Source organism: Stegostoma tigrinum, chromosome 1 (genome assembly GCF_030684315.1).
Source record: "Stegostoma tigrinum isolate sSteTig4 chromosome 1, sSteTig4.hap1, whole genome shotgun sequence".
Classification (NCBI taxonomy): Eukaryota; Metazoa; Chordata; class Chondrichthyes; order Orectolobiformes; family Stegostomatidae; genus Stegostoma; species Stegostoma tigrinum.
This window is the reverse complement of record NC_081354.1, coordinates 82,828,383-82,855,603: the sequence shown is the minus strand read 5'-3', so window position 1 is coordinate 82,855,603 and position 27,221 is coordinate 82,828,383. Positions and strand designations below refer to the sequence as shown.

Below are 27,221 nucleotides of genomic sequence, written 5' to 3'. Positions count from 1 at the left end.
GACAAAGAATCCTTGGAGACTTAACAGGATGAATACTGGCCATGTGTTTTCCCCTGGAGAGAAATCTAGAACGTGGAGGGATATTGGTTGACTTGTGGGGGAGCAGTCTTTTTAAAAAAAAGTGTCTTCCATTTAACACAGATATGTACATTTTTTCCTTCTTCACAATCAGTAGTTTCTGTAATTCGCTTCCCTTAAGACCAGTAGAGTCTTGGCCATTGAATGTATTGGTGGCTGAATTATTCTCTCTTGATCTACAAGCAGGGCAGAGGAGAATTCCACTCAGATTAACCATGATCTTATTAAATGACAGAGTTAATGCGAAGGGCTGAATAGCCGACCCCTGTTCCTAATTCTTCTATTCCTGAGTCAGTTCGATCCATTGAGTCTGCATTGACTCTTTAAAAGCCCAGTGCAGTTATTTTGAGCACCTCCACTTTTTTCAAATATTCTTTTACTGTTAAATCTATGTTCTCCCACTATCAGGCAAAACATTCCAATTCCAAACAAATTGTTGTGCAGAAAGTTTACAATGCATGTTATCTCTGCTTGTTATGTCTGTGTAATAGCCAGTGAATCACTTGCAGTGAATTCTGTTAATGTTCCTGCAGACTTGCTTCTACTGTGCCGCAGGACTTTATCCTTGACCCTCTTCTATATGTAATGCCTGTGACATAATTCAAAATGACAGCAGTCTCCACTTCTACACTCATGACATCCTGCTCTCTCTTACCAGTGTCAATCAATCAGGAATACTGTGGTGAGTAACTCACCTTATGACTCCTCAAAGCCTGTCCACCACAAGTCAGGAGTGTGATTGAATACTCCCCACTTACTCGCCACCACTGGATGAGTGCAGCTCCAACAACACTTTAGGAGCTTGGCACTATCTAGGACACAGCAGCTTGCTTGATTGGAACCACATCTACAGGCATGCTGTCCCTCCACCATTGACGCTCAGTAGTGGCAGAATGTACGGGCTTCAAGATTAGATTAGCTTCTAGATTAAATTCCCTACAGTGTGGAAACAGGCCCTTCAGCCCAACAAGTCCACATCGCCCGTTGCAGCATCCCACCCAGAGCCATCCTTCTATAACCCACACACCCCTGAACACTATGGCCAATCCATCTAGCCCGCACATCTTTGGACTGTGGGAGGAAACCGGAACACCCGGAGGAAACCCACGCAGACATGGGGAGAACGTGCAAACTCCACACAGACAGTTACCCGAGGCTGGAATTGAACCCCAGTCCCTGGCGCTGTGAGGCTGCCGTGCTAACCACTGAGCCACCGTGCCTTCTAATGCACTGCAAAAATTCATCAAAGCACCTTCCAAATCCACGACCACTTCCATCTAGAAGGACAAGGGCAGAAAATACATTGGAATACCATCACCACTTGCAAGATTACCCCCCCACCCAAATGAAAGTTACTCACCACATTGTTGTTCCTTCACTATCGTTGGGTCAAAATCATGCTCCTTTCTAGGAGCATTGGGGACTTACCTGCAGTATGTGGACTGCAATAGTTCAAGAAGGCAGCTCATCACCAGCACCTCAAGGGCAACTAGAGATGGGCAATCGCTGGCCAGCCAGCAACGTCCAAGTTCCATGAACAAATTTTAAAAAAAACCTTACACGGTATCTCAGTTGTTAGTAGCGACAGGCCAAAGTGATTCAGTCTTTGACTCCAATTTCCCAGGCCGCATTCCTGCTCAAAAAAGTATTTTAATTCCTAGTCATTCTAGTCTTTTTCCAAAGGTAATCTCAATCTTCTACGAGGCCCAAGCTGTTCCCTGACTCTGACATCCTCTGTTTTTTTTCCATTTTTATTTTCTAGGACTAGATTTAACAATGCCATCCTTTTTGAGTAGGGAACATACTGACTGAGCAGAATTTGAACATGTTTTAAAAGTTTCATACTGGTTGTGTTTTTTAAAACTACTATGTTCAGTTTTGAGGATGTTATAATAAACCATACTGATCATGCTATTTTTCTTGCATGTCTAATTTTCTTATTTGTACATCTCCTTTCCATATCTGGTTCCCTGTAAAAGTACACCATACAATGTCATAGATTCTTTTTTAAGTGAAGTTTCAGCGAGAATTATTTTGTCTGACCCCTTGACATTTTCTTGCCCTGTATTTTTTTCACTTAATCAAAACTGCCATCCCTTTTCCCTTTCTAATTATTCCAGAATGTCTTCTACCCAAGAATATTAAAAGTTCACCCTCCCCTTCCCAGGATTTCAATGATCCCAATGAATCAAATTTCCATGTTGCTCTTTGCTCTGGAGGCTTGTAGTTTTGTGAGTTGCGCATTTTGTGTGTGCAAACTGTAGCTAGCCTGAATCTCCTTTGTCTTGATCCCACGTACTTCTATGTTTTGCCTGATTCTAAATATATTTCTCTGTGAATCTTATTGTTACTTCTCAGTGATTATATTATGGTGTCCAGTTTAGACCACAGGAACGGATTCTACTTTCCTTTCCAGACTGCTTTTCACCCATGTTGAAGTTTGCCATTCTACGTGGTCAGCACGTTTTCTCAATTTGTATTTTATTCTACTGTGATCATTTTAAAGTTGGTATCTTCAAGTTAGTAAGTTTTAATTTTTTTTTCCATGTCCAATTAATTGCTGTTTATTGTATTTACTGTTGTCCCTAAGATTAAGGAACTCAGTTCATTTACAGACTAAATTTCCCACTCTTTAAGTTCCAGTTTCGACACACTACTTCATAGATTTACCTAAATCTGGTTTTATCAAGCTTTGTACATAGCTCTGGATGTAGCCAGTATTTGTGTTAGAGTTCGACGTTTCACCTAAAACCCTATAAGACTGCTACCAAATGTTTCCCTATTTAATGACAGGAGTGGGTAAAGGAATGAGGGAGAGCAGTACTCAGGAAAAAAAGGAAGACATTACTTGAAATATAGAAGTTTAGACATATGAGCGACAAGAAGTCAGTGACTAAGAGAGAAAATAATTCCGCAGATAAGTTATTTGTGTCTTACCCTTGCTTTCAAAATGCAAAGGCCAAGATCTTCCAGTGGAATTAAAGGCAAACTTTCACACCCTTGTCACAGAGGAAGTCCTGCTGCATGAACATGTGTAGTAATTGCCCATAATTGCCCGTGCATTTCACATTTAGAATTGGAGGAATCTAACTCCAACTTCTTTTTGGATGCCTTTACTATTGACCCTGCCGTTGGCAGCTTGAACTAAAACTGTGAACTCGCCCAGAAATGTTCTTTAGTATACTCGCACTATTAATTCAAGCCTTAGAACCTGGACTGAAAGAAATTAACTGCAGAAGCCTGTATTGGCGGCAGCAAAATGTACAGGTAGTTTTCGTATAACAGATAGTTGGTTCTTGTGTGACCTTGTGCTACAGAAAATTGCGCTATAGAAGATTGCTATAGAAAATTATGTTATAGGAAAATTGCAATACCTGTACAGCAGAAAGTTCGAGTTATCCAAACAATGTCTATTATTCATCAATTATGTTACAGCCAATTCGCATTAACGAAATGCACTATAGCAGAATTACCTGTACTTATAAATAAATCTGCTGAGTAGTTATGACTGTTGATGCGCTAAGTCATCTCCATGCCTATCCATTTTTGCCAGTTGTGATATGGTTATAATGGGATTGTACTAGTTATCCAGCCATGTTCACACAAGCTATACCAATAGTGTACATTTTGTTGAATCACAAATGGTCAATTTGTCTCTGTATGCTACTATCCAGAATTAAATGGGGCATCTTTAATGAACTCGAGTATTAGTAATTTATTATACGCAAAATTTGTTCTTTAAATAAGTAGCAAAAATGATCAACAATTAAGTTACTCTTCAGAATTAACTGTATGCCCTTAATCCCAAACATACTTAATACGGAGATAAGACAGTACGGGTTTGCAGAAAACAAATATCAAAACAGGAACAATATACCTGTGTTGTTAAGAGTATGAACTGAGGTTGAATTCTCTGTTTCATTGATTTCTTGTTGACAAGATCAAATTACTAACCATCACAGAGTGATGGAAGATCTTCACACCAGATTTCAGATTCAGATGAAGAAAAATTTAGTAACCCTATTACTTGAAACATTGAGCCCTCACGAATATTTTGCTGAATGATCTTTCCACTGCCTTTAAATTCTCTCTCTCTGTCAGTTGAAAACAGAGAGAGAGAGAGAGAGAGAGAGAGAGAGACACACACAGAGACAGAGACAGGCATACAGTGCTGTGTTTTTCCTGGCAAACTTCTCCAAAACCCATATTCAGGTCTGTGAAAACACAAATCTATTGTGAGACAAAGATGTTAGACGAGTGAACAGAACACGTCCTAGTATATTTCTAAGTCTGATTGTTCAGGAATTAATTTTATGGTCCTTAATTTCTTGATATTCTCAAGTTCCTCAGGATTCTTCTCCCTAAATTATTTTTCTAGTAAATAGTGAATAATCTGCAGTTTTCCCTGACCTTTTAACTTTTTATTTTCAAAGAATTGCACAACAAACCTTCAACACAAGTTTAAACTGTTCCATATTCTAGTTTCTCAGTCTCACCACCCAAAGTCTCACCCACCCAGCCACAGCCTCCCAGTTGGCTGGAAGACCTTGTCCAGAATAACATTATTTTGCTTCAAAATGATGCATGTCCAATTCCCTCTCCTTATCTCTGAAGAGTTTTAACTCTCGAATGAATGATGAATGGAATTGTGCACTTTAGATGATACCTGATAAGAATTTGATGTGAGTGTCTTTGATTTGAATACAACAATCAGTTTCCAGATTGCAGTGAAAATGTCCATAGAATGTACTATCCAGTAGAGGGAGTAAGTGTCACTTATAACCAATGTTAACACATGCCATTGGCCATGATTTTTGCAGTAAATGTGACAGCATGAGTAACAGTAGTCACTTACCAACTGTGTGGAAATTCGGGCAACAGCTTCTGGCAGTCTGTCGCTTGGCTAATCATGGGAATTAGGAAGTTTCTGTCAAAGATACCCTCCTCCAAAAGATGTGCGTTCACGGTATTTTGCTTTTAAATTTTTAAAAGTTTAGCCTATTTTTCTAATCAGCCTGCTTAGACATGTTATTGCACACCTCCTGGAGCAGGTGGTATTTGAACCAGGCCTCCTAGGGTAGGGATATTGCCACTGTGCTATGACAGTGTCATGTTATCTGATTCACTATTCAAATGTATTTAATCCTTTTGAACTAGTAAGATTTACCTTCATTTCTGTCTCCTTTCTCACGCCATCTTAATTAAGTCATTTATTTACTCTTGTGGTTGCTTGCCCTGACTCAGATGCTCTGCAAATGGTGTCGCACAGTTTAGATGGTTGATTGGCAGTGAAATGTTCCATTGATCTACAGTGAAAATCAATGGAGGAGATATTATGGAGCATATCTAAAATACCATTGCTGCATTACAATAACTGATAGTTACACAGTGATTATTTTCCTCAGCATGCTAATCCCCACCACTTTTAAATCACTTAATAAATGCAAGTTAATAACTGCCCAGGCTAACTTTGATTTTTACGCAGTTGCTAATAACAAAGCTTTTCAGCACACTTGAAATGAGTGGTGTTTTTGTGTAAATCCACAATTGGATGTTATGGAAAATTCCAAACTCAACTGATTATAAATTTAACAAAACATGTTTAATTTTAGAAGTTGTTTTATAATCATCCTTGCATTCAGGCACAATTCTGAAGCAAGGGAATTGGAATTCTTCTCAAAGAAGTGTTTCAGCTAAATGGAGACAGTTCTGATATTGGCTGTAAGTGGGTGATTTTTTTTTTCTGGACTTCTGTCTCCCTGCTATAAGTTTGGAGTCAATTGTCTCTGTTACAGAAGTGAGATAGGAAAAGCTTCATGAATAGTTATCTTGAGAATATTCTTGGTTTTTCTAGTTACAATAATGGGTTTACAGTTGAATCTGTAGCATATCTATGGCTGAAATATATCTATGTAACATAAGATGTGAACGCACGAAAGGCCCAAGGATTATGAAACAGGAATTTTTCAATCTACTTGCATCAGGCCCTTACGAAAATGAAGGGAAAGTAAGGTTAAACAAGAAAGCATTCACGTTTGAATGAAACCTGTGGTTTGCATTCGGTTGATGAACCCTTAGTCTGTTTGACTCCGCATTGGCTTGTAAATTAGTCAAATCTCCAGGAGTTTTATGTTCAGCAGCACTTACTGGTTCAGTTTGCACCTCCCTGGAGGTCTTCCTTGCGCCGTTTTCCGGATGGGAGTAGTTCTCCCATTCTGAATGTGCCCTCCTTGAATCGCAAACCACAGGTCACCCAGATTCTACTTTGCTGTTCAGCTCCATTCGAGCTGTCACATATTCACGTCTCCTCCATACTGTTGAGTGAGCTACTTTCCTCCACAATTTCTTCTAGATTGCTGGCCTCAAGCAACTTCTCTCTGTGAACTATATTTGGAGGTTGCCCGCCAGTTCAAATGTGGGCACCTGTGTCGAGCTTCTTAATGACTCTGGTTCAGAGTCTGCGATAGGGTTAGGGTTACACATCTTGTATTCTGAGTCCCAATGTTCTGATTTTGGGGGAATGCCTTTGTGCTGATTGGAAGTGTAGTTCTGTCGGCCTGCAATCAGTGTTTTCCTTCTCCGTGCTTCTCTTGGACGCTATCTTAAATATGTCATTGCGTCATGCAGTGTTCCAACTATCCACTTGTTGATCTGGCAGTCTCCGTCAGAAGGTGACCTGAGCTCAAGGAGAGGGTCTATGGGAAGGATTGGGTCTTCTCCAAAGAAGAGAGAATGTAGACATTAGCCTGTGGATGAGTGTACAATACTGTAATAAGCATAAACCCACTCTGGAAGTTACCCATGACACTTTGTTTTCTTCTCTGGAGATAAGGTGTGCATACAGTCATGCAGAATGCAGTTGAATAGCTCATACTGTTCATTAACCTTTTCATTTATAGCAGATCTTGGCAATGCCACAGGTCTTGAAGCACCTGGATGATCATGCTCTTCAAGTTGTGCTGCTCATCACTGTGAACCTGACATGGAACATTAGAGTAGACAAATCAATCAGATACTAATAATCTGGCTAATACTTAAGGCCCTTGAATCATGGGTGGAATGGCTGTGAGAACTTGGTGAAGACGTTTGTGAGTATGACAGTGTGCTCACTTTTGTTACTTCAAGGATTAAGGACCAGAAAATCCATTGTAAGGCCCTTTAGAGGTCTCTTGGCAACCAAGGATCCCATGTTGGTGTAAAGCCACTCCCCTGTTTTGGCCAAAGTACACTAATCAATTTTTGACAGTATTCATCAATAATAGCAGGAGCCCCAAGCCAGTAACACCACTCTTTGGTCAGGCAGTCATGTATCTTGTTTGATTATGAACTGCTATTGAAACTTCTCTTCTTGCCATCCTCTTTCCTCATCGATTTCCAGTTCCTCAACTATTTGAACTCCATAATCAATTGATGCTGGATTGGTGGATGTTAGGCCTTCCAGTAATGGTGCAGTTTACTGATGCCCATGTTGATCAGTTGAAACTGGCCTGAGGTCCTGTTTTGAGATATATGACAAAGGGAAACCTTGCTCGACCCATCTAGAACTATTTTGGATATCAGTCATGAGTGCATTGATTACACTGTGCTGGATTGTGGTCCAAATGTTATAGGGAATCATGGTCAGATTGCTGCCTTTGACTTAGAGCATGGAGCATGGTGTCAGCCAAGCAAAGGTAAATATTCTCCAGTGATCAGTGTCCCAAATAAGGGTATCAGCATTTGCACTACTTTTACCTGACCTTGAGTCAAAACTGCATGGGTTTAGTGGCTCATTGGATCTATTGCTCAAAGAGTGGTGGATGTTTCGAAGTAGCTGAGTGGATTTTTTTTTAAAAACTTTTCAACTCTGCACAAATCCTAATGTCTGAAGTACAGGAACAAAGATGCCTGCTGCAATTATACAGGACATTGCTGAGGTTACGCCTAGAATAATGGAAGCAGTTTTGGCTGATACGTCTGAGGAAGGATGCTGTTGCTATAAGAGTGTAGCAAAGGTTTGCAAAGTTGTTTCCTAAGATGGCAGGTCTGTCTTGAGGTGTGATTGAGCAGCTTAGGATTGTATTAACTGGAATTTAGTAGAATAAGGGGTTCTCTTTGAAACCTATAAAGCTCGAATAGGTCTAGATGGGGTAGATGCAGGAAGGATATTTCCAATGATGGGAGAGTACAAAACCAGGGGTCATAGCTTAAGTATATGGGGTGAATAGACTAGACTAACCCCCCTGTTCAGGTCCTGGGCTGCTACTCTGTTGCTCAGATTTCTCATCCTCAGGAGTAATGTCTTGTCCAGAAAAGATGACATTTCTCTGCTTTGACTTTCAAGTTAAACTGCACCATGTCGGCTAAAACGATGTTGAGTTTTGCAAGGGTTCTAGTTGACTGTCAAGCCAAAGATGAATATGTTGTTCAAATTCACAAGGAGGGACTAGAAATTAATGTTGCTAAAAAAATTTTATCTATCACACGTATGATGGTGGCAGGCTGTCTTTTGCATTTATAAAGTACCCAACCTCCTATTTGAAATAGCATCTTTTCAATGTCCTGTTTAGTGATGGATGGCCAGTTCCAATGTGTGTCAAATTGAGACTGCAAGAATACTTTGCACCTTTGACAACTTGTAATGTTTCATCAACCCATATCAGGTAGTCCTGATGCAGTTTTTGTTTAAGACAGTCTTGTTTGTAATATCCATCGCTGCCACAATTTCGATGCTTCTTTTGTGAACCTGTCAGGCAAAGCTTACCCTGACTCTGCGTGTACTGGGCAGCAATTGTTTTCCCCTCCTCTTTAACCTGAGATCTCCATCCCTGTCTGTTTTGCCATCAGTCACCTCCCTGATGATAGCTGCTTCTTTGGTCTTCAGACTCAAATCTTTTCCTCCTTATCAGGATGATGTGATCCCATGCTTTAAAGAAAATTTATTCAGATTTGTCGCTGTCAAGCTTGGTCCCTCATTATCCTGCCTGTGGTTCATTTGTAGGGGGGAACCAGGAGGATAATGTGATCGAGCAACTTTGAGCTCCAGGGCTTTCTTTACTTATAGGCATAAGATCTCTGCGGTAGCTGTGTTGGCTGCTGCAGGCTTCCAAAACCTCTGTCAGTATCTCAGTCTTCTTTGAACATCTGTACCTCGTCCTATTATTTCCTAGTGGGCTTACCCACACATGTTCCATCACAAATCTGATCTATTCACTTACCTGAAGACATAGATGCAATAATGAACTGTGCATCCTCATTTGAATCTTCAGTTGTTATACAAGTATGCCTTACTGGTCTTTCCCCAAATCTGCCCATCTTTCTATTCATCTGACTAGGAGGACTGCTATCTTTTTCCTGTAATGTCAGAAGGATGCAAGTGGAGAGCCTCTGCCTGGAATTGGAATAAAGATCCTCCTCCAGTACCTGAATCTAAGAGTACCTTCAACCTTTCTTATAGATATTGCCAGTTTCAATTCCTTAACTTTAGATTGGCAAGGTACCTTTCAACCTTGTTCATCTTGTTGACTTGAAACATGCACTGTGAAATACTGCTGGCTATATCAGAAATGTAACATGAGATTTGAACACACTATGGATCAAAGGTCATAAAGCAGAAATTATTTATTTCATTTGCATCAGGTTTTCACAAACATGAGAGAAATTAAGGTTAAGCAAAGATATATTTGGACCACTTACATTGAATAAAGCCTGTTTTGGGTTCAAGAATCTCTTTTTCTGCCTGGTTCATCTTCATGAGTCCATCTTTCCAAAGATACCGTTTTATTTAAAATATTTTAGGGAGGGTTTGTTCAACTATATCAACTATGTCGTTCTTCTCTATACCCAATTTGGGTGGACATCCTACGTAACTGACCTTACTTGTTCATTGCCCTTGCTTACTCGCTACCTGCTGCTTAAGGTTCTGTTGCATGTAATTGAGTTAGAGCTTGTTTGTTTCATTTTTGATGTTAATATCACTAACAATAGATTACCGTTTTGGTGCAACCCCTGTGCCTCCTGAAGACGCCTTAGAGTGAAGTAATATCAAGTCTGTTAGATCCATACCACATTGTTTCTTACAAAATGGGCTAGGTTTTGTTATAACGTTTGCCTAGAAGTCAAATGCAGGTCCAGTATATCAACTTTGTCTCATTTTTCCCTCGAGCAGAAATTTGCTCAACTGTTTCATTCCCACTTCTTGCACAAATTGACTGTCGTCTTCTGAAGACTTCTAGCTGCGCAGCTTCTAAACTCTCTTGCAGTTTTTTTTGCCTGATTTTGGAATGATCAGAACATTATTTTGACAATTGCCCCTCAGTGTATGGCTCATCACCAAATTGCCTCTGTCAAGATGGAGAGCATTTTTTGATTTTTAAATTTTGATTCATGTGCAGCAAAACATTTTTGGAAGTATACCATTGTAGTCTTTTAGGAGCCTTGAGCAAATGCAATTATCCTGTGTCCAGTCCTGTTTTGGAGATAAACGATCATAGAATGCGGGGAATAAATTCCTGTCAAGAAAAAGCTTTTCAAAGGATCTTTGGCAAAATGAATTCCATACTTAATGGGTAGCTGTTTTTCACAATTTGCATACAAATCTGACCCACCCTGTTCGTTTACCCATTCCCCCAAATATGCCTGGTTTACTGATATTTGTGTATTTTCCCTTCTGTAAAGAATAACAGAAGTTTCAACATTCCAGCATGTGCTTCTGTTGCCTCTGTTGTATCAAAACCAGTACAGAAAGGAACATAGGCATATAGTTTTCTCATTTTTCTGATTTGTTGTATCAATAGAACATAAATAACATGTCTATATTTTTGAAACTTTAAAATGTACCTTCTAATGCATAGAAATTGGTATACTGTTAGTTTTTTGTGAGATCTGCTTTATGTTTTGATAAATGTTTTGTTTTTTTTTTCAGTTAATGTTTTTTGGATTCTTTCTCTGCCTGGATGCCTTTTTATATCTCTTTACTCTACTACCGTTGCGAGTCCTTCTTGCCCTAATGAGATTTATTACTCTGCCTTGTTGTGGCTTAAGGTAAGCTATATGTTGCTATTACACTAATTTGGAAAACCTAAATGTTGTAAATAATTGTTTACCCTATTCTGTAGTCTATAAGTATGACCTTAGGTCATATGTACACTAATGTCTGTCCGGTAGTGTTTTAGGATTGTTGAAAACTTTGCTGAGAAGTTTGCCCTTCTTAGTGAATCAGGACAAGATTTCAATAATTTTAAGACAAACCTCTCTTAGTTGAATAGTTGAAAACAGTTGCAGACATTGTCATTTCTATAGTGAGTTAAGTGTCTATGCTATGTTTAAGATTTCTATCTGCCCACTGTTTATATACTTTTGCGCATATTTAAAAATGGCAGGTAAAAGTCTTTTTGAGTAAGGTGTATGGGGAAGGGTTTTCACACCAAAGTAAGAAAATAAATTTATTGCTTTAGTAATGCAGTTTCCTTTTTATAAAGTTGCAATTACATTAGGGGTTTAGCCTTGAGCTTCACTAGTTCGTTTGCTTCACTGCAAAATATATGTGAAAAAGGCCATTCAGTCCATTTCGGTCATTTCCCTATGGAAGACTCCACTTAGCCCTTTTTACAGCAATGGACCATTCATATATACGCTTTCACAACTTCATTCAAGTTCTTGATTATTCATTGCCTCAAGTCGCATTTTCTGACCTCAGCCCTAAACTTGAATTTGAAAGAAAGCAATTGTAGCTAAACCATTATTAGGATGTTCTAAACTGTTTCATGATAGTCAAGTAATGCTACTTAGACAAACACGCCTGCCAACTTGTGCAAAGCAGGATGCTGTGAAAGTAATTGACGGTCAACCTGGTTTTGGGAAAGGGGTGGAGGTGCCCAAGAAATACTGGATGAAACAATTCTACAATTCACTGATTATTGGTGGATCTTCATTTTAATGTTCAGTTTTAAGTTGAGGCTTGATTACTTGATTTACTGACCTAACAGCAAGTGTAATACCAAATAAGCCTAGCTGTCCATTGTAATTTAACTTATGTTTGTGTTCCCATAACAATCTTATCTATTCTATAACAAAATCAAAGCAGCTTTTTTGTGACTTACAAATACAACACAAGTTAAACTGAAGCTCAAGTTGGGGGGCGCGGGGAGAGAGAATGCAAGTATTAAATGCAATTTCTTACGCGGCATCTATGAACCAGTTGCGTACTTACAACAATGCACCAACTTGAATGATCGTTTTCTCGTGTCAGTCAACCAATTTACAAAAATTGGACTTCAAGTACTTTATAGTCAAGGATTTGAACTAAGTACCTTTTGGTTACTAGTCCAGAATCATAAGAATGTAAGCTTCAATACCCATTGTCTAAAAAAGATTGTGATACACGTCACTGACTCATCCATTTCAAACTGTTCACTGAGGTCTGAGATTGTTTCCATGAACTAGAGAGAGCCCTAGGTGCTTTTAATATTTAAAAAAAAGGCAGTCATCTTGAAATATATAGGCCAATTTGTTTAGCTTTTGTTGCTGCAATGTAGAATTAGGTATGCGTGTACTTTTGTTGAGAATGAGCATGAGATTTTTAAAAGAATTTCAAAGCACCACTGGAAGGTAAGTTCACTACCTTGATCAAACATTTCAAACAAGTTACAGAATTAATGGTCAATAAACTTAATCAGTGCTAAGTAATATGCTGTGATATTGACAAGCAGATCTTTACTTTGTATAGACAGTGGAAGCTATTAAATATCAGTTTTGTGTGAGATCAGTCGGAAATTCAGTTCCCCGAAGAGACCATGCCTTGGCTGAGTAATAGATACTGTATGTAATTTGTCACCTTCTGGCTGGTGATATGGAATCGTGATGCTCAATGGCCAGATTTCAGAAGGACTTAAATGAAGCCTATTAGATTAATGAAGGGTCAGATCTTATTATTTCAGTTGACTAAATAGGGAAAGTTTTGATGTTACTTTGCCCTATTTATAAAGAACTAGAAACTAATTATTGTGCGGGTATACAACTAGGTGCTGGATTTACTACTGCACTGCAATTAGCTGTCAATAACTTTGTATAACTATGAGCCGTGTGGACAGCTGCAGATTATACACTGTTTGAAACTGCGGTATTTTGATCTAAAAATGTGATCATTTCAAACTTATGGGAATAAGAAAACAACGGCATCAGCAAGTTAAGACTCAAACATTTAAAAGGATTTAATATTGAACTGAATTGAGAAAATTCAATTCAAATTAGTGCTATTGGAGAAAACCGAAGTCTTGCAAAAATAAGTAGATGCCGCTGCCACAAGTAATGCATAGCCACAGTCCATTTGTGAGGCTGATGTTGTAGATGGTTTTGATGAACTTAAGTAATTGTAGACAGGTATTTGTTAGTTTTCTAACAGTTACTTGTGAAGAGGAAAGAGCAACTACATCTTTCTGTGGGCAGAAGAGAAATGATTACATTTATTTAACAACTGAGGTGGACAAGGAAAAAGTAAAAACCCAGGCATAATTCTTGAAATATTCAATGCACACCTGCTATAGTAAAATGATTAAATTCACTGATATGGATTTAAAAGCCCGAGGCAGAAACCAGATGAACCTGTTGACAATTCCTTATGATTGAAAAATATAGCCAGAAGATATAAAATCTGCACATCTTGAGGTACCAAAAGAATTGATTGGAAAGGACATTATCGCAGGGTAAAGACACTGTCAAAACACGCGAAGTCACGGGTGAAAATACTAATGATGTAAGTGGCAAATGTTCAGTTTAGTAAAGAGAAGGGTAACATGATCAATACAGTTAGGCAGCAACAAAATAACAAATACCAGGTCGAAAGACAGATGTTTAGGCATTCTTGATGACATGCTGTCGTGGGTAGAGGAAAACTTGGATCAAACTGCACATCTAGTGGAAATCCAGAACTCTTGGAAAAGTTCTGCAGGACAAGGAAAGAATATGGTGAATGAGTTGCCATCTGGAGACAGAGCAAACGAGAAGGAAAATAAGCCAAAAAATCCATACCCAGTAAAATGAAAAGTTTGAGGACACAACACAACATCATACAATTGCATGAATGGCTGTTTGTAGTAGTTCTCAGAAAAGAAATTCACAAAACTATTCAGATCAGGAAGAGGTTAGAAATGAGCACATGATCATCATAAATCTGAAGCTTGATGCTGGAGTTCAGAGAAATGTGCTCTTATTTAAACAATGGCAGGAAAATTTCCCTGTGTATTTAGCAGTGCAAAAAATGGAGTAGTGCCATGCTAATGGGGGAATCTGTGATTTAATAACTAGAAAGAATCCAAATCAGAATGACTTGAAGACAAATATGTTAGCAATATATTCAATGTCATAGGCATTTTTCTGCAAGTCTGAATGTTAGCATTTGTGAAGAGCTGCGGATTATCTCTGAAAATAATGAGTTAAGGGAGCCGGCAGTCAAGCTTGAATGTAATACACCCATTCAAATGTACTTTCCGATCAGAAGCAGAAATGTGCCAGAATCTCTCAACATACAGATTGGATAAAATCATTATGGGAGATAACGTGCACAGCTGAATGAACAGGTTGCAGTCAGATATTAAAATTCTTAATTCCATCATTGAAAGAGACAAAGAGCTCTTGACAGAAAAGCAAATTAATGAATCATAATATCAGCTTGTTGCTATTAGTCCAAGATCACTTCTCACATTTCATATACAGCCATGGAGGAACATCTCGTGCTGTAGTGGTAGTGCCCTACCTCTGACCCAGAAGGCCTTTAACTGCCACCTGCTCCCAAGGCATATAGCAACATCTCTGATTAGGTTGAACATGTTGATTTAAAAGCATCTGGACCGGGAGTGGTACTATCCCTATTTGTGAGCCAGGAAGCTAACCTGGAGGCCCAATTTCAAGTTCCATCTCTTCCAGAGGTATATAATAATGTTTTTAAAAGGTTGATTTGAAAATATAAAAATGGACTGTTTGTGAAATAGAGAATAAAAGCAAAAGTATTACTGTAGCTGTTAATTTAGACTGCATCTGGAGTACAGTGTACATGGGAAATGCATTTATACATCGCAAGCATTCTTTGTGCTGCTAGGGACTATCAAAAGAAGTAACAGTGGAATTAATTAAGATTCTCCCCTTCTTCATGCAGTGAACAGCTATAATAACATTAGGCTGCAAGCAATTAGTAGTCACTGAACTGCCTTTTAAGCCATTTATTTTACTCCTTCATGGGATGTTGGCATTGCTGGTGAGGGCAACATTTATCCCTAATTGCCCTGGAAAAGGTGGTGATCATCTCCCTGCAATCTTGAAAAAGTTGAACCTTGTTGAATAAGTTATAATTGGGTTTTAAATTGATCTGCTTAGCTTATAGTTGAGTAATTATTTATAAATGATTACTTTAATTACTACTGAACAGCCTCACTATTTCTAAAATGCCTACTTGTGGACTGTCTTGGAAATAAATGTTGTTTAATTGTATTCTCAGCGATGGACGGCTGCTACAACCTGCTCAGGTATGTGACATACTCAAGGCACTTATAATGGTCATCTGCTTTGTTATGATGCACTATGTGGATTATTCCATGATGTACCATCTCATTAGAGGACAATCTGTCATCAAACTCTACATCATCTACAATATGTTAGAGGTATGTATAAAAAGTAAGAATTTTCTGTTGGAGTGATATAAATTAAAAGTTTTTGTTTCAAGATCTAATTTGTATCCTCCTGGAGATTTTGCATCTGTGATCTTTAGGGAAGTTAAGATTGAGGGGAACAAGGTATGCTTCTTCTGTTGACCCAATATACTGCCAATTTGTTTTGATTGCAAACTTAAACTTAGTACAGCTGATGCAAGTGAGGAATAGTTATCCTTTTAGGTTTGTCTTGTTACTGGTATTCCAAATTTTGTTTGTTTTCTGTATTTTTACATAAGCACAAAGTTTATGGCACTGAGAATAGCTAGTTGGCCCATCGTGTTTGCAAACTTAAAAAATAATGTCGCTCAGTTGAATCCCGCTTTTCAATATATGGCCTGTAGTACTGCAGATCGCAGCATTTTAAGTGTGTTTCTGAAATTTTATTTAAATGAATCAGATTTAAAGCAGAACTGGTAAAGTGGTCAGCAAAGCTTCACTTGACTCCAAGTGATGCAGAGAAAGAAAATGCTAAATCACACCACCGACTAATCCTCTTAGTGATACCCTTAATTACTCTGGTTCTGACCATAAAACAAGCTTCCCATATGTCACTTCTGATTCTATTCTATCAATATTTGTTTGTGAAGAATGCAAGTAATCAGCATAAAGTTTTTATAATTTATCATTATCATTGAGTTAATTATAGGCATGCCACAAGAAGTTAGAAAGAGCTCTTTTAAATCTGTTGCCCCTAGTCCATGATCTCTCTGCATCAAGCCAATCAATTTTATCCATCTCAATAAATCTTCCTTCAGTATCTCCATTCCAATTGTTTCCTTTATAGCTGTATTTTTCCAATCCTGGTAACATCTTTGTAAATTTCTTCGACACCCTTTCTAGTGTAATTGTATATGTTCTATAATGAGGTGACCAGAACTGCACATAATATGCAGGTTGCGATCTAAGTAATAACTTGTACTGTTCCAGCATAACCTCCCTGCTCTGTTCTATACTGTGGCTAATAAAGGAAAGGACTACGTCATCCTAGCCACTTTACAGGTCTGTCCCTCTCACCTCCTTTACAGCTCTCGGCATTGTCCTATTTATAGTGAATTCTGTTAGCTGTTGGTCTTCCTCAAATCCTTTTGTATTTGTATGCCTTGAATTTCATTTGCCATTTGGCTATCCATATGACCAGGTCATTGATTATCTTGCTGTAGTCTGCATCTATTCTCTCTGTTTTCAGTTGTTTGACCAATTTTTGTGTCACCCGTAACCTTCTTAATCATACCTCCTACATTTACATTCAAACCATTTAATGTATATCACAACAAGCAGGTGACCTTGTACAGAGACCTCCAGATCTCCGCAGGAAACAGCCTTCCTGTTGCAAAAATAGCCATGAGCAGTTATTGTTTCCTGTCACCAGTCTTGTATCCAATTTGCTACATTCCTGTAGATTCCAGGTTTTTTAATGTCAGTCCGCCATTCGGGCCTATGGCAAAAGTCTTACTAAAATTCATGATATGCTTCATTAATTGCATACCCTCAACAGCCCTCCTTGTTACTTCCTTAAAAAAATTCGGAGCCAGACACAGCCTTTCCTTAATAAATCCATGTAACTAACCTTCATTGATCTGAGACTTTCTAAGTAACAGTTTATCCTGTCTCTTGGAATAACTCCATTGTGTCCTATTAGTTTCTTCATAAAAAGATTTGTGCACTGTTCTGTGGAATGAGACTATTGATGAAACTCATAGACACAGAAAAAAGGAGAAAGAAAAGGGCATTCAGCCCCTTCAGCTTTCTCTGTCATTCAATATGATCACAGTTGGTCATCCAACACTATACTCTTGTTCTGTTTTCTCACCATACCCTTTGGTCCCTAACTCCTTACAATTCTGCTGTGCCATGGACTTGTCTTCATTTAATCTGACCAAATAACCATAGATAAGTCATTCAGTGAAATAAAACTTCATTTTACCTTTTACCTTCAGTGAATACTCCCGTTCTGCCTGCTGTCAGTGCAGAAAGACAAATAATGTGTTCAGAGAACATCTATCCCTTTTCATCAATTCATTTATTTTAGCTTTTGATCTCACCTGCCCTGGCTCCCTGTTCCTCTCTCCTTCCTGGCCTCGTGTGCAGTCAAATAGTTGAGGCTTTTTTTTTGTGTGCTGCTTTTCCCAACATGAAGTTACATCCAAATTTCCAAGCAAACCTGTTCCCTTCATCCTGAACAAAACTGGCACATCAATTGGCATATGTTCAATGGGGCTTCCACTTGCTTATTCATCTCAGGTGAATATAAAATGTACTCAGATAATTGTTGCTGACAAAACAGTCAACTGATTGTTTCTGTTCACTGCTGAGTAAATCTTCTGAAATCATTTGGCTGAATTTGACTGTTTTTAAACTTGATCTTAAAGTAATTGTATCATTAACATGAGAAATACGCACAAATGCAACTCCAATTAGCTGCTAGCTAGTGACTTTAGTTAGGGCTCCTATGGTGTAATGATAGTGTCCCTTTCTCTAAATAAAGAGGTCTGGCTCAAAACCTACTTGCTCCAGAGGTGTGTAGTAATGTCTCTGAATGTTAGGTTGAATAGAAAATAACTAACTTTAGATTAACAGACCTCTTAGGACACAGTGATTGTTTCCCTAGCTCTGGTTTCAAGTCCCACCATCAGCACCACACAATCCTCTAAACCAGACATGTGTCGTAAGGCATCTGAATAGTTTATCTAAATATATATAACATTAGATTAATAAAGGTCTCTTGGCCATGTAGTACTGTTTCAGTCTTTGAGCTAGAAAGTACAGGGTTAAGTCCGCCTGTTCCACAGGTGTGTCATAACAGATATGAACAGGATTTTTTTTCAAAAGAAAAAGCATTGAATTAATGTTGCCTGAAATTCTGGCTGCAACCTGGTAAATAGGTGCTGTAGGCCCAAATGAGTCATTCCCACATAAGGCATGGGTAATCTAATGACCAGTAAAATCTTCTGGCAAAATGTCTTTTCATTCAACAAAAAAGATCATGGGTAATGAGATTTCACTGTGATACATGTGCAAATTTCAAATGTACAATCTATTTCAATAGGTTCAACCCAGATTTCACAGATATCTGAGTCAAAACTGCATGATATGTTCCTTAATCTTTGCACCAAGTCTTTCTTTTAACATTCATAGAGTTGTGCAGCATGGAAACAGACCCTGTGGTCCATTTCATATAGCATCCACCACATTCAGTTTTTATGTCTGTGACCTTCTAGGAAAATAAATATTAAACCAGAACAGGTGGTTGTTTACAAATCGATTTTAGCACTCTCTGATTAGCCACATCATTTCTTAAGCATTCACTAATTTCTGCCATAACATTAGTTAGCCACAGTCCAGAAAGAACCATAGAGATCCCCCTCTAATGGAGAGTAACACTTGATTTCTACACCAAGAGGCAAGGTAAGGAGTAGGCCTCCATGAATTACCACAACTGGCGCAAATGATTGAACCTGTTGAAGCCTTTTGAAACCATTCTGCATTGCACTCTGAGCCATCTAGTCAACTGAGCTAAACAACCCTCCTACCTAAAAATATGAACATCATAATGTATCTATGATATGATTTGCCTGTGAATATGTATCCGTTTTTTGGGAAATGTCTGTAAAATGAAATATGGTATTGTTTAGTCATTTGGAGTTATGTCCATTTTCTAAATTTAAAAAAATAAGTAAGACTAGTCCCCTTTTTCTTTATTGTTTTGCATCCTCCTTCAATGTGGAGAGGGAAAGATGGATTCTAATGCAATAAAACCTCAGTCTTTCAAGATAGCGCCAGAGCGTGGCAACAGTCTGTGTTTTGCATGCAAAACAAAATTTTCACGGTATTTTTATATACATGTGGCAATAAATCTAAATCTAAAACAATTACTGACTCCTTCATATCATCTTAGGTATTCTCCCTCTATTTGTTATCAGTCATTTTTCTTTTTTAAAACGCTAATTTTTGCTGTAAACCAATTTTTTTGAAACTAGCATGCATTGAAGCTGTAGCTTGATTGGACTTGTTTTTCCTTTGCCCACTCTAGGCTTGCTGTTTAATTTTCCAGCATTTAACTTGACCCCAATCTCTATTAGTATCCAGTTCAATATTTCTGCTATTTTTTATTATTAATATTTATACAAAGTATTAATTGTGACAAATATTTAATATTACATAGGAACATAATAGTTGAGAACAGGAGTTAGACTTGACGAGTGAGCCTGCTCTACTATTTGACAAGGTCATGGCTAATCTAATTGCATCTTCTACTTTCTTGTCTATCGCCTAAAACCTTTGACTCCCTTGACAGTCAAGAACGTATATAATTTGCCCTGAAATATATTTGCTAACTCTTTGTTTTCTGGTCAAGACAGATCCACAGAACAATGATTTTGAAAAGAAAAATCTCATCTATCTTGAATGGGTGATTGCATATTTTTAAGCATTTTCCTATTCTCTTGTCAATTCCAAACTCCCACAGAAGGGGAAACACCCACTCAACATCAACTCTGTCAAGCGTCCTCAGGATCTTTATTTCATTCAATAACGTCACCTCGTTTTTTTTTTCCAGCTTCAATGGATGTAGCCCAACTGATACAGCAAAACTCATAACGCCAACCCTCCATCCAAGAAATCACTCTGCTGACCCTTCTCGGCATTGCTTCAAATCCAATTTGATCCTTTTGTTTAAATAAAAGCAAAATTCTGCACGGTACTTCAAATGTGAGTTGCAGTACCCTATGCAAATATAGCAAAGACTTCCTTGTATTTATATTCCATTCTTCTTAAATGACAGTATTTCCTATACTTTATCACTTGCTGTACCTGTGCATTGAAGTTTTATGATTCATCTATCATTGATTTTATTTTTACTAAGTCTGACTGTAGAGAATATTCCATTACGGTTAACACTGGCTGATTTTCTAAGGTAGCAGATCGCCTCTTTTCTTCCTTTGGACAAGATATTTTGGATGCACTGTATTGGACAGCCACAGAAACTAAAAAGAAGAAACGAGCTCATATTGGGGTGATACCTCATTTCTTCATGGCTGTGCTTTATGTCTGTATCCTTTGGGAGTCACTTATTAAAGCTACCAGGCTTATTAAATGTTTTCATCAATTCCGCCTGTTAATTAAAGTTGAAGTTTAGCATACTAGATATAATTATTTTAACGTGTGCACAATTTATTGGAAGTTGACCATTGTTATCTGTACTTTTTTTATAAGCATCTCTTTTATAGTATAACTAAGTTACTTATTGCATTCTGTCCTGAAATGAACTTAGGCATTGCTGAATAGTTTTGAAGTATAATCTAACTAACCAAAATGTGTGCTAACAAGATTCAGTGGTAGGCAGAAAATGATACCAGACCACCATTTGCTGCCAAAGTCATTGGGAGGCTAATGCTGCTCCTTGTTGTTTCTGCACAAATGCTACAACAGTTGCAAGGCAAAGGAAGGCAAATTGCTAAATAACAAAATCAAAAGTTTGATGCTGATAAGATTATAAGAAATAGGAGCAGGAATAGAACATTCTGCCCATCAGAGATTCTCTAGCCCACTGTCAGATGTGCTGTTGCACTGTTAATTGCATAAAAATTAATCATGTTGAATGCATTTTGGAAAGGCAAATTAGGGCAGGACTTGTACACCTTAATGGTATTTCATAGCTACTGCACAAATGTAGCAAAGGAATGCCATTTATTGCATTTCTAATAGTAACCAAGTCAAAGCATCATTAGAGAAGTACAGCATGGAAACAGACCCTTCGGTCCAACTTGTCCATGCCAACTATATTAAATCTAGTCCTATATGCCAGCATTTGGCCTACGTCCCTCTAACATCTTGTTGTTCATATTCCCATCCTGGTAACATTTTTCAATGTTGGAATTGTACCAACCTCCTCCACTTATCTGGCAGCTCATTCCATATGTGCACCGCTCTGTGAATAAATTGCCCCTTAGATCCCTTTTAAATCTTTTTTTCGCTCACCTTAAACCTATGCCCTCTAGTTTTGGACTCCCCCAACCCAGGTAAAAAACCTTTATTTACCTTAGCCGTGCTCCTCATTATTTTCTAGACCTCTATGAGACCGGCCCTCAGCCTCTGACGCTCCAGGGAACATAGTCCTGGTCTGTTCAGCCTCTCCATTTAGTTCAAACTCCCCAACCCTGGCAACATCCTTGCAAATCTTTTCTGAACTCTTTCTAGCTTCATAACAACCTTCTTATAGCAGGAAGACCAGAACTGCACACAACACTTCAAATGTGGCTGAACCAATGTCCTATTCAGCTGCAACATGACCTCCCAACTCCTAAACTCAATGCACTGACCAATAAAGGTTAGCATACCAAAAGCTGTCTTCACTATCCTATCTGCCTGGGCTCCACTTTCAAGGAACTATGAACTTGCACTTCAAGGTCTCTTTGTTCAGCAGCACTCCCCAGGACCTTACCATTTAGTGTATAAGTCTTGCCCTTATTTACCTTTCCAAAATGCAGCTCCTCACATTTATCTAATTTAAACTCCATCTGCCACCTCATGGCCGATTGGCCCATCTCATCAAGATCCCATTGTACCTTGAGATAGTCTTCTTCGCTGTCTGCTACCTCCTACTTTGATATCATCTGCAAATTTACAAACTGTTGCCTCCTATGTTCACACCCAAATCACTTATATAAAAAAGATGAAAAACAGTGGACCCAGCACTGATCCTTGTGGCACACTGCTGGTCACAGGTCTGCATTCTAAAAAGCACCCCTCCAACACCACCCTCTATCTTCGATCTTTGAGCCAGTTCTACATCCAAATGACTAGTTCTCTCTGTATTCCTTGTGATTTAACCAGTCTACCATGAGCAACCTTGTCGAAGTCGTTACCGAAGTCCGTATAGATCACGTCCACTGCCCTGCCCTCATTTATCCTCTTCATTTCTTCTTCAAAAAACTCCAAATCAAGTTAGTGAGACACGGTTTCCCACACACAAAGCCATGAAGTTTTGAGAAGATTTGTAGCTCAGGTTGAGGTTCTGGATGTGAGTTTGCTTGCTGAGCTGGAAGATTCATTTTTAGACGTTTCGTCACCGTTCTAGGTAACATCATCAGTGAGCCTCTGGTGAAGCACTGGTGTTATGTCCTGCTTTCAAAAAGAACTGGTACCCAGTGAACACAGTCCACCAATTTCTCAGCAACAAACCCAAACAAACAGACAAACTGTGTCCAGAAACCATAACCACTCTCCCCTACATCAAAGACATTTCTGAAATGACTGCCAGACTACTCAGACCTCTTGGCATCATGGTAGCCCACAAACCCACCAACACACTAAAACAGCAGCTAATGAACTTAAAAGACCCTGTACAGACAACAAGCAAAACGAACGTCATTTACAAAATACCTTGCAAGAACTGTGACAAACACTACATTGGACAAACAGGCAGAAAGCTAGCCACCAGGATACATGAACATCAACTAGCCACAAAAAGACGTGGCCCACTATCACTAGTAACCTTACGTACAGATGAGGAAGGAGACCACTTTGATTGGGACAACACATCCATCCTAGGACAAGCCAAACACAGACATGCACGAGAATTCCTAGAAGGATGGCATTCCAACCGGAACTCTATCAACAAACACATTGATTTGGAGCCCATCTACCACCCTCTGAGAAAAAGAACAGGAAATGACATTAACCCAAGGAAACCTAAATGGATAAATAGAAAGCGGGACATAACACCAGCGCTTCACCGGAGGCTCACTGATGATGTTACCTAGAATGGTGATGAAACGTCTGAAAACTAACCTTCCAGCTCAGCGAGCAAACTCACATCCAGAACACACAGCCTTGTTGACCATCCCTAATCGGTCCTTGCCATTTCAAATACATGTAAATCCTGACATTCAGATTCCATCCAACAACCTGCCCAGCACCAGTGTCAGGCTCACTGGTCTATATTTCCCTGGCTTCAGTGTTTAATTTTATCTCCTGTTCCTTTTTATCGAAGTCACATCTTTCTTTCTCTTTTGTTTCTGTTTCTGCAGCTGCTTTTAGCTTGAATTTATCCACACTAATTGCCTAATTCGCAATTTATTCTCCATCTGTACATTGTTAACTTCATGATCTTTCAATCAAATTAATTAAAGAATTACGCAAGAGTTTTACTCGCTCGCTTGGATCCCAAGTGCCATTTTTCCTTTATTGCAACATTGTCAGCTTATACTTCAAATAACTCATGCAAAATAACATAATTCAACAAAATCTCGTATCTACCTTATTACAGCAAATAATGGCTAAATGATGCATTAAAAATCCCAAGGCTGTTGATAATCTCCAGTTGGTGATGCTAAAGGTGCATATGTGCTTATTTTTAAAAATATGTATAATTTAACATGGTAGCAAGTTTATTTTATAAATTGTAATATTAACAATAATAGGCATTTATAAGAGCAATAAGCAGTTTTGATAGTTAAATTTCTGGCGTAGACAATGGTCCGGGTGATGTTTCTGTACTGTAAAATTTTGCGCTTCTGTTTCCCTTTTTTGCTGCAACCTTAACAATTTTACTACAGTCCTTCATACAATTCTGGTCATGGTACAAGCAACAACTTTGAATGTTGCTTTCAATTCCCATAACAAGTCATTACTTACTATCATGATGTCAAACAATGTGAGTATTTTTGTGGCCAAAATATTTCAAACATGGATTCCTTCACGTTTGATGGCAGTGTAGTACTTGATCTGATTTTACATATTTTTTAAAAAAATTATCTTTCTAAAGATGGCTGAAATCCATATATTTCAAAATTCACTTCAAAGTCCAGTATTATTCAATCTTAGATTGACACAAAACAGAAGGTGGCCATTCACTTCATTACAGTAGTGCCAGCTCTTTGACACTAACTGGATAGCTCTTCCATTGACCCGATCTGTTCTCTCAAACCTGTAGTTTTTGTCCTTCAAGTATTTATCCAGCTTATATTTGCATGTTACTATCGTAACCTTTTTGCATGCAGTGCTTACAGGATCTTAGCAATTCGTTATGTAGAAATGATAAATGCTTCCTGATGTCACCACTGATTCGTTTGCTATTCACCTTAAATCTGACATCTCTGGCAACATGTTTTTAATCTGTTCATGGGATGAGGGGGTCACTGGCTAGGTCAACATTTATTGCCTTTCTGTAAGAACCCAGAGGGCAGTTAAGAATCAGTCATGTTGCTGTAGTTCTGGAGTCACATGTAGGCCAGATCAGGTAAAAGATGGTGGTTTCCTTCCCTAAAGGATATTAGTGGACCAGAAATATTTTTCTGACCAATGACCAATTTGCAGTTATCATTAGACTCTTAATTCCAGATTTTTGGTGAATTCAAATTCCTGTTATTTAACCATGATGGGATTTGAACCCAAGTCCCCACAACATTAACTAGGTATCTAGATTAACAATCCAGCGATATTACCATTAGGCTGTCACCGCTGTTGATTCTTCTGCCACTGGAAACTGGTTGTCTTTACTGACTCTCTTAAAATTATTCCTAATTTTGAGCACCTTGTTTTGAAAACTGAAGACTGTGCTGTATTTTTAAAAATGTAGTAACGGCAATATACCACCACCCCGCTGCCTTCCCACCCAGATCCTACGCACTTCCTTCTGTCCAATCTTCCAGCCACTTCTTTCCTTGTATCCTTCCCCTGCCCACTGTTCCTCCCGCATATTTTTGAATTTTTAAAATCAAAATGTTAGTGCAGTCTGAACATTCCAACAAATGAGAAGCCTGACAAATTGTTTTGCTTCAAATACAGTCCCAGCTAAGATCTAACTTCTAACTGCACAGCAAATGGCAGCTTTTCAACAATTATGTCACCATTCAGCAATTTTGATTATCACTGACTAGCAGTCATACAAAGTTTGAAAGGCAAAATTGTTCCACAAATTGTATTCTCATTTTTAAAGAAAAGTTAATTTGTGATGTTGAGGATGTATCATACTATTTAATCTGTTAAAATTGATTTTAAATGTTTTTCTTGTATAGTTTGTAGAAATAAAAGGAAGTGTTTTCAAGAAGTTTGAGAAGAACAACCTGTTTCAGATGTCCAACAGTGGTATGTACATTAGCATAAAATAATACTTAGTTCAGTTGTACCATTTATTTCATAAACTTGGGACAATTTTTCACATTTGCTTCAAATTAGGGGATAAAATTTTGTTCTTGTTATCTTGCATTTTAAAAGTGCGATGTGATGACAAGTTCTAGTTTTTGTTTTGGGGACAATGGAGAAATGGTAGCTGAAATGCACTTGAGATGAAGCTGTTAGTTAAAACTTCTAGTTGATGTGAAGAATATTTTACATAATCACACATTTAAAATCCTGAATGCGCTAGCGCAGTTGGGCAGCCTAATAAACATAAATGTTTCTTTTTTGTTTAACCCTTTCCATTAAAATATATTTTAGTGTGTAAGAATGCAGTTTCTTTGCAGTTTTGTGAAGAAGCATTTTCATTATTAAGTGTACAGTCTTTCACCTGTGAGTAACCTGATTTAAAATTGCTGAAAACTACTTAAAAACTATACCTACCTATTTGATATTTTCATACTTGGGAGGCGATGGTGTGGTGATAATATTACTGACCTAGTGACTCCATAAAGCCATGTAACTGTTGTCAATTGTTGAAATGATCCATTTGGTTCATTAAGGAAGGGGTTTTGCCATCCATACCTGGTTTGGTCTAAATGTGACTTCAAACCCACGGCAACGTGCTTGACTCTTAAGTGGGAAATTAGGCATGGACAATATATGCTGGCCTTGCCAGCAGAGCCTACATCCTGTGAAGGAATTTCTAAAAACAAATTAGTGTCTACTTGTTATTTTCTTTGTAAATTAACTAAATTTTTACATACAAATGCTTCAAACATGTATCCCAATGCCTGCACTCCTGAGAAACGAATATAATTGGAAGTGTCTTCTTAAATCAATATTGTAAGTCGACTCTTCGAATTTTCACTTGGGGTGATAGATGACCTTCTAGTGAAGGACTGCTTCTGGCAAATTGGTTCAAGATACAATGTAAAAGCTGATAGAAAACATGAGTGTGGATGGTTTTGAGCATAGCTTGCTTTCATTTAAACTTGCCTGAACCTTTACACTGATTCAGCTGATTCACTCACTGTAAATTGAGCTGATTATGGCCAGAAAAAACAACTGGAAAGACAATTTCCTGATGCATATGATCAAATTAAGTTTTTAAAATTGTCACTAATTTTTAAAAGAAATTCTCATTGCTGAAGCAAGGAGTAAAGTAAAAAGGAAGTAAACATGATTATGTGAATGATGCTTGTTCAAACCAATTGAATGTCACATACTTTTTAAATACAAATGTCATTAGTTATTATTAAATTAAGATTTTCCTAAAATGGATTTTTTAAGATGCATCTCTACATGTCTTTTACTATGTTCTACCACCAACCCCCCCCGGTG

At 38.1% G+C, this 27,221-nt stretch overlaps 1 protein-coding gene across 2 annotated transcripts in view; it reads left to right on the top strand.

Moving 5' to 3' along the window:
* Positions 1 to 27,221, top strand: part of LOC125452546 (transmembrane anterior posterior transformation protein 1-like) — a 90,671-nt gene that overhangs the window by 9,550 nt on the left and 53,900 nt on the right. For both annotated transcript variants that reach the window (XM_048531112.2, XM_048531121.2), the window contains exons 3-7: positions 10,982 to 11,100; positions 15,548 to 15,710; positions 20,674 to 20,809; positions 24,317 to 24,414; positions 25,778 to 25,847. In XM_048531112.2, the coding sequence (XP_048387069.1) occupies positions 10,982 to 11,100; positions 15,548 to 15,710; positions 20,674 to 20,809; positions 24,317 to 24,414; positions 25,778 to 25,847 (586 nt within the window). The remainder of the gene's footprint in view (positions 1 to 10,981; positions 11,101 to 15,547; positions 15,711 to 20,673; positions 20,810 to 24,316; positions 24,415 to 25,777; positions 25,848 to 27,221) is intronic.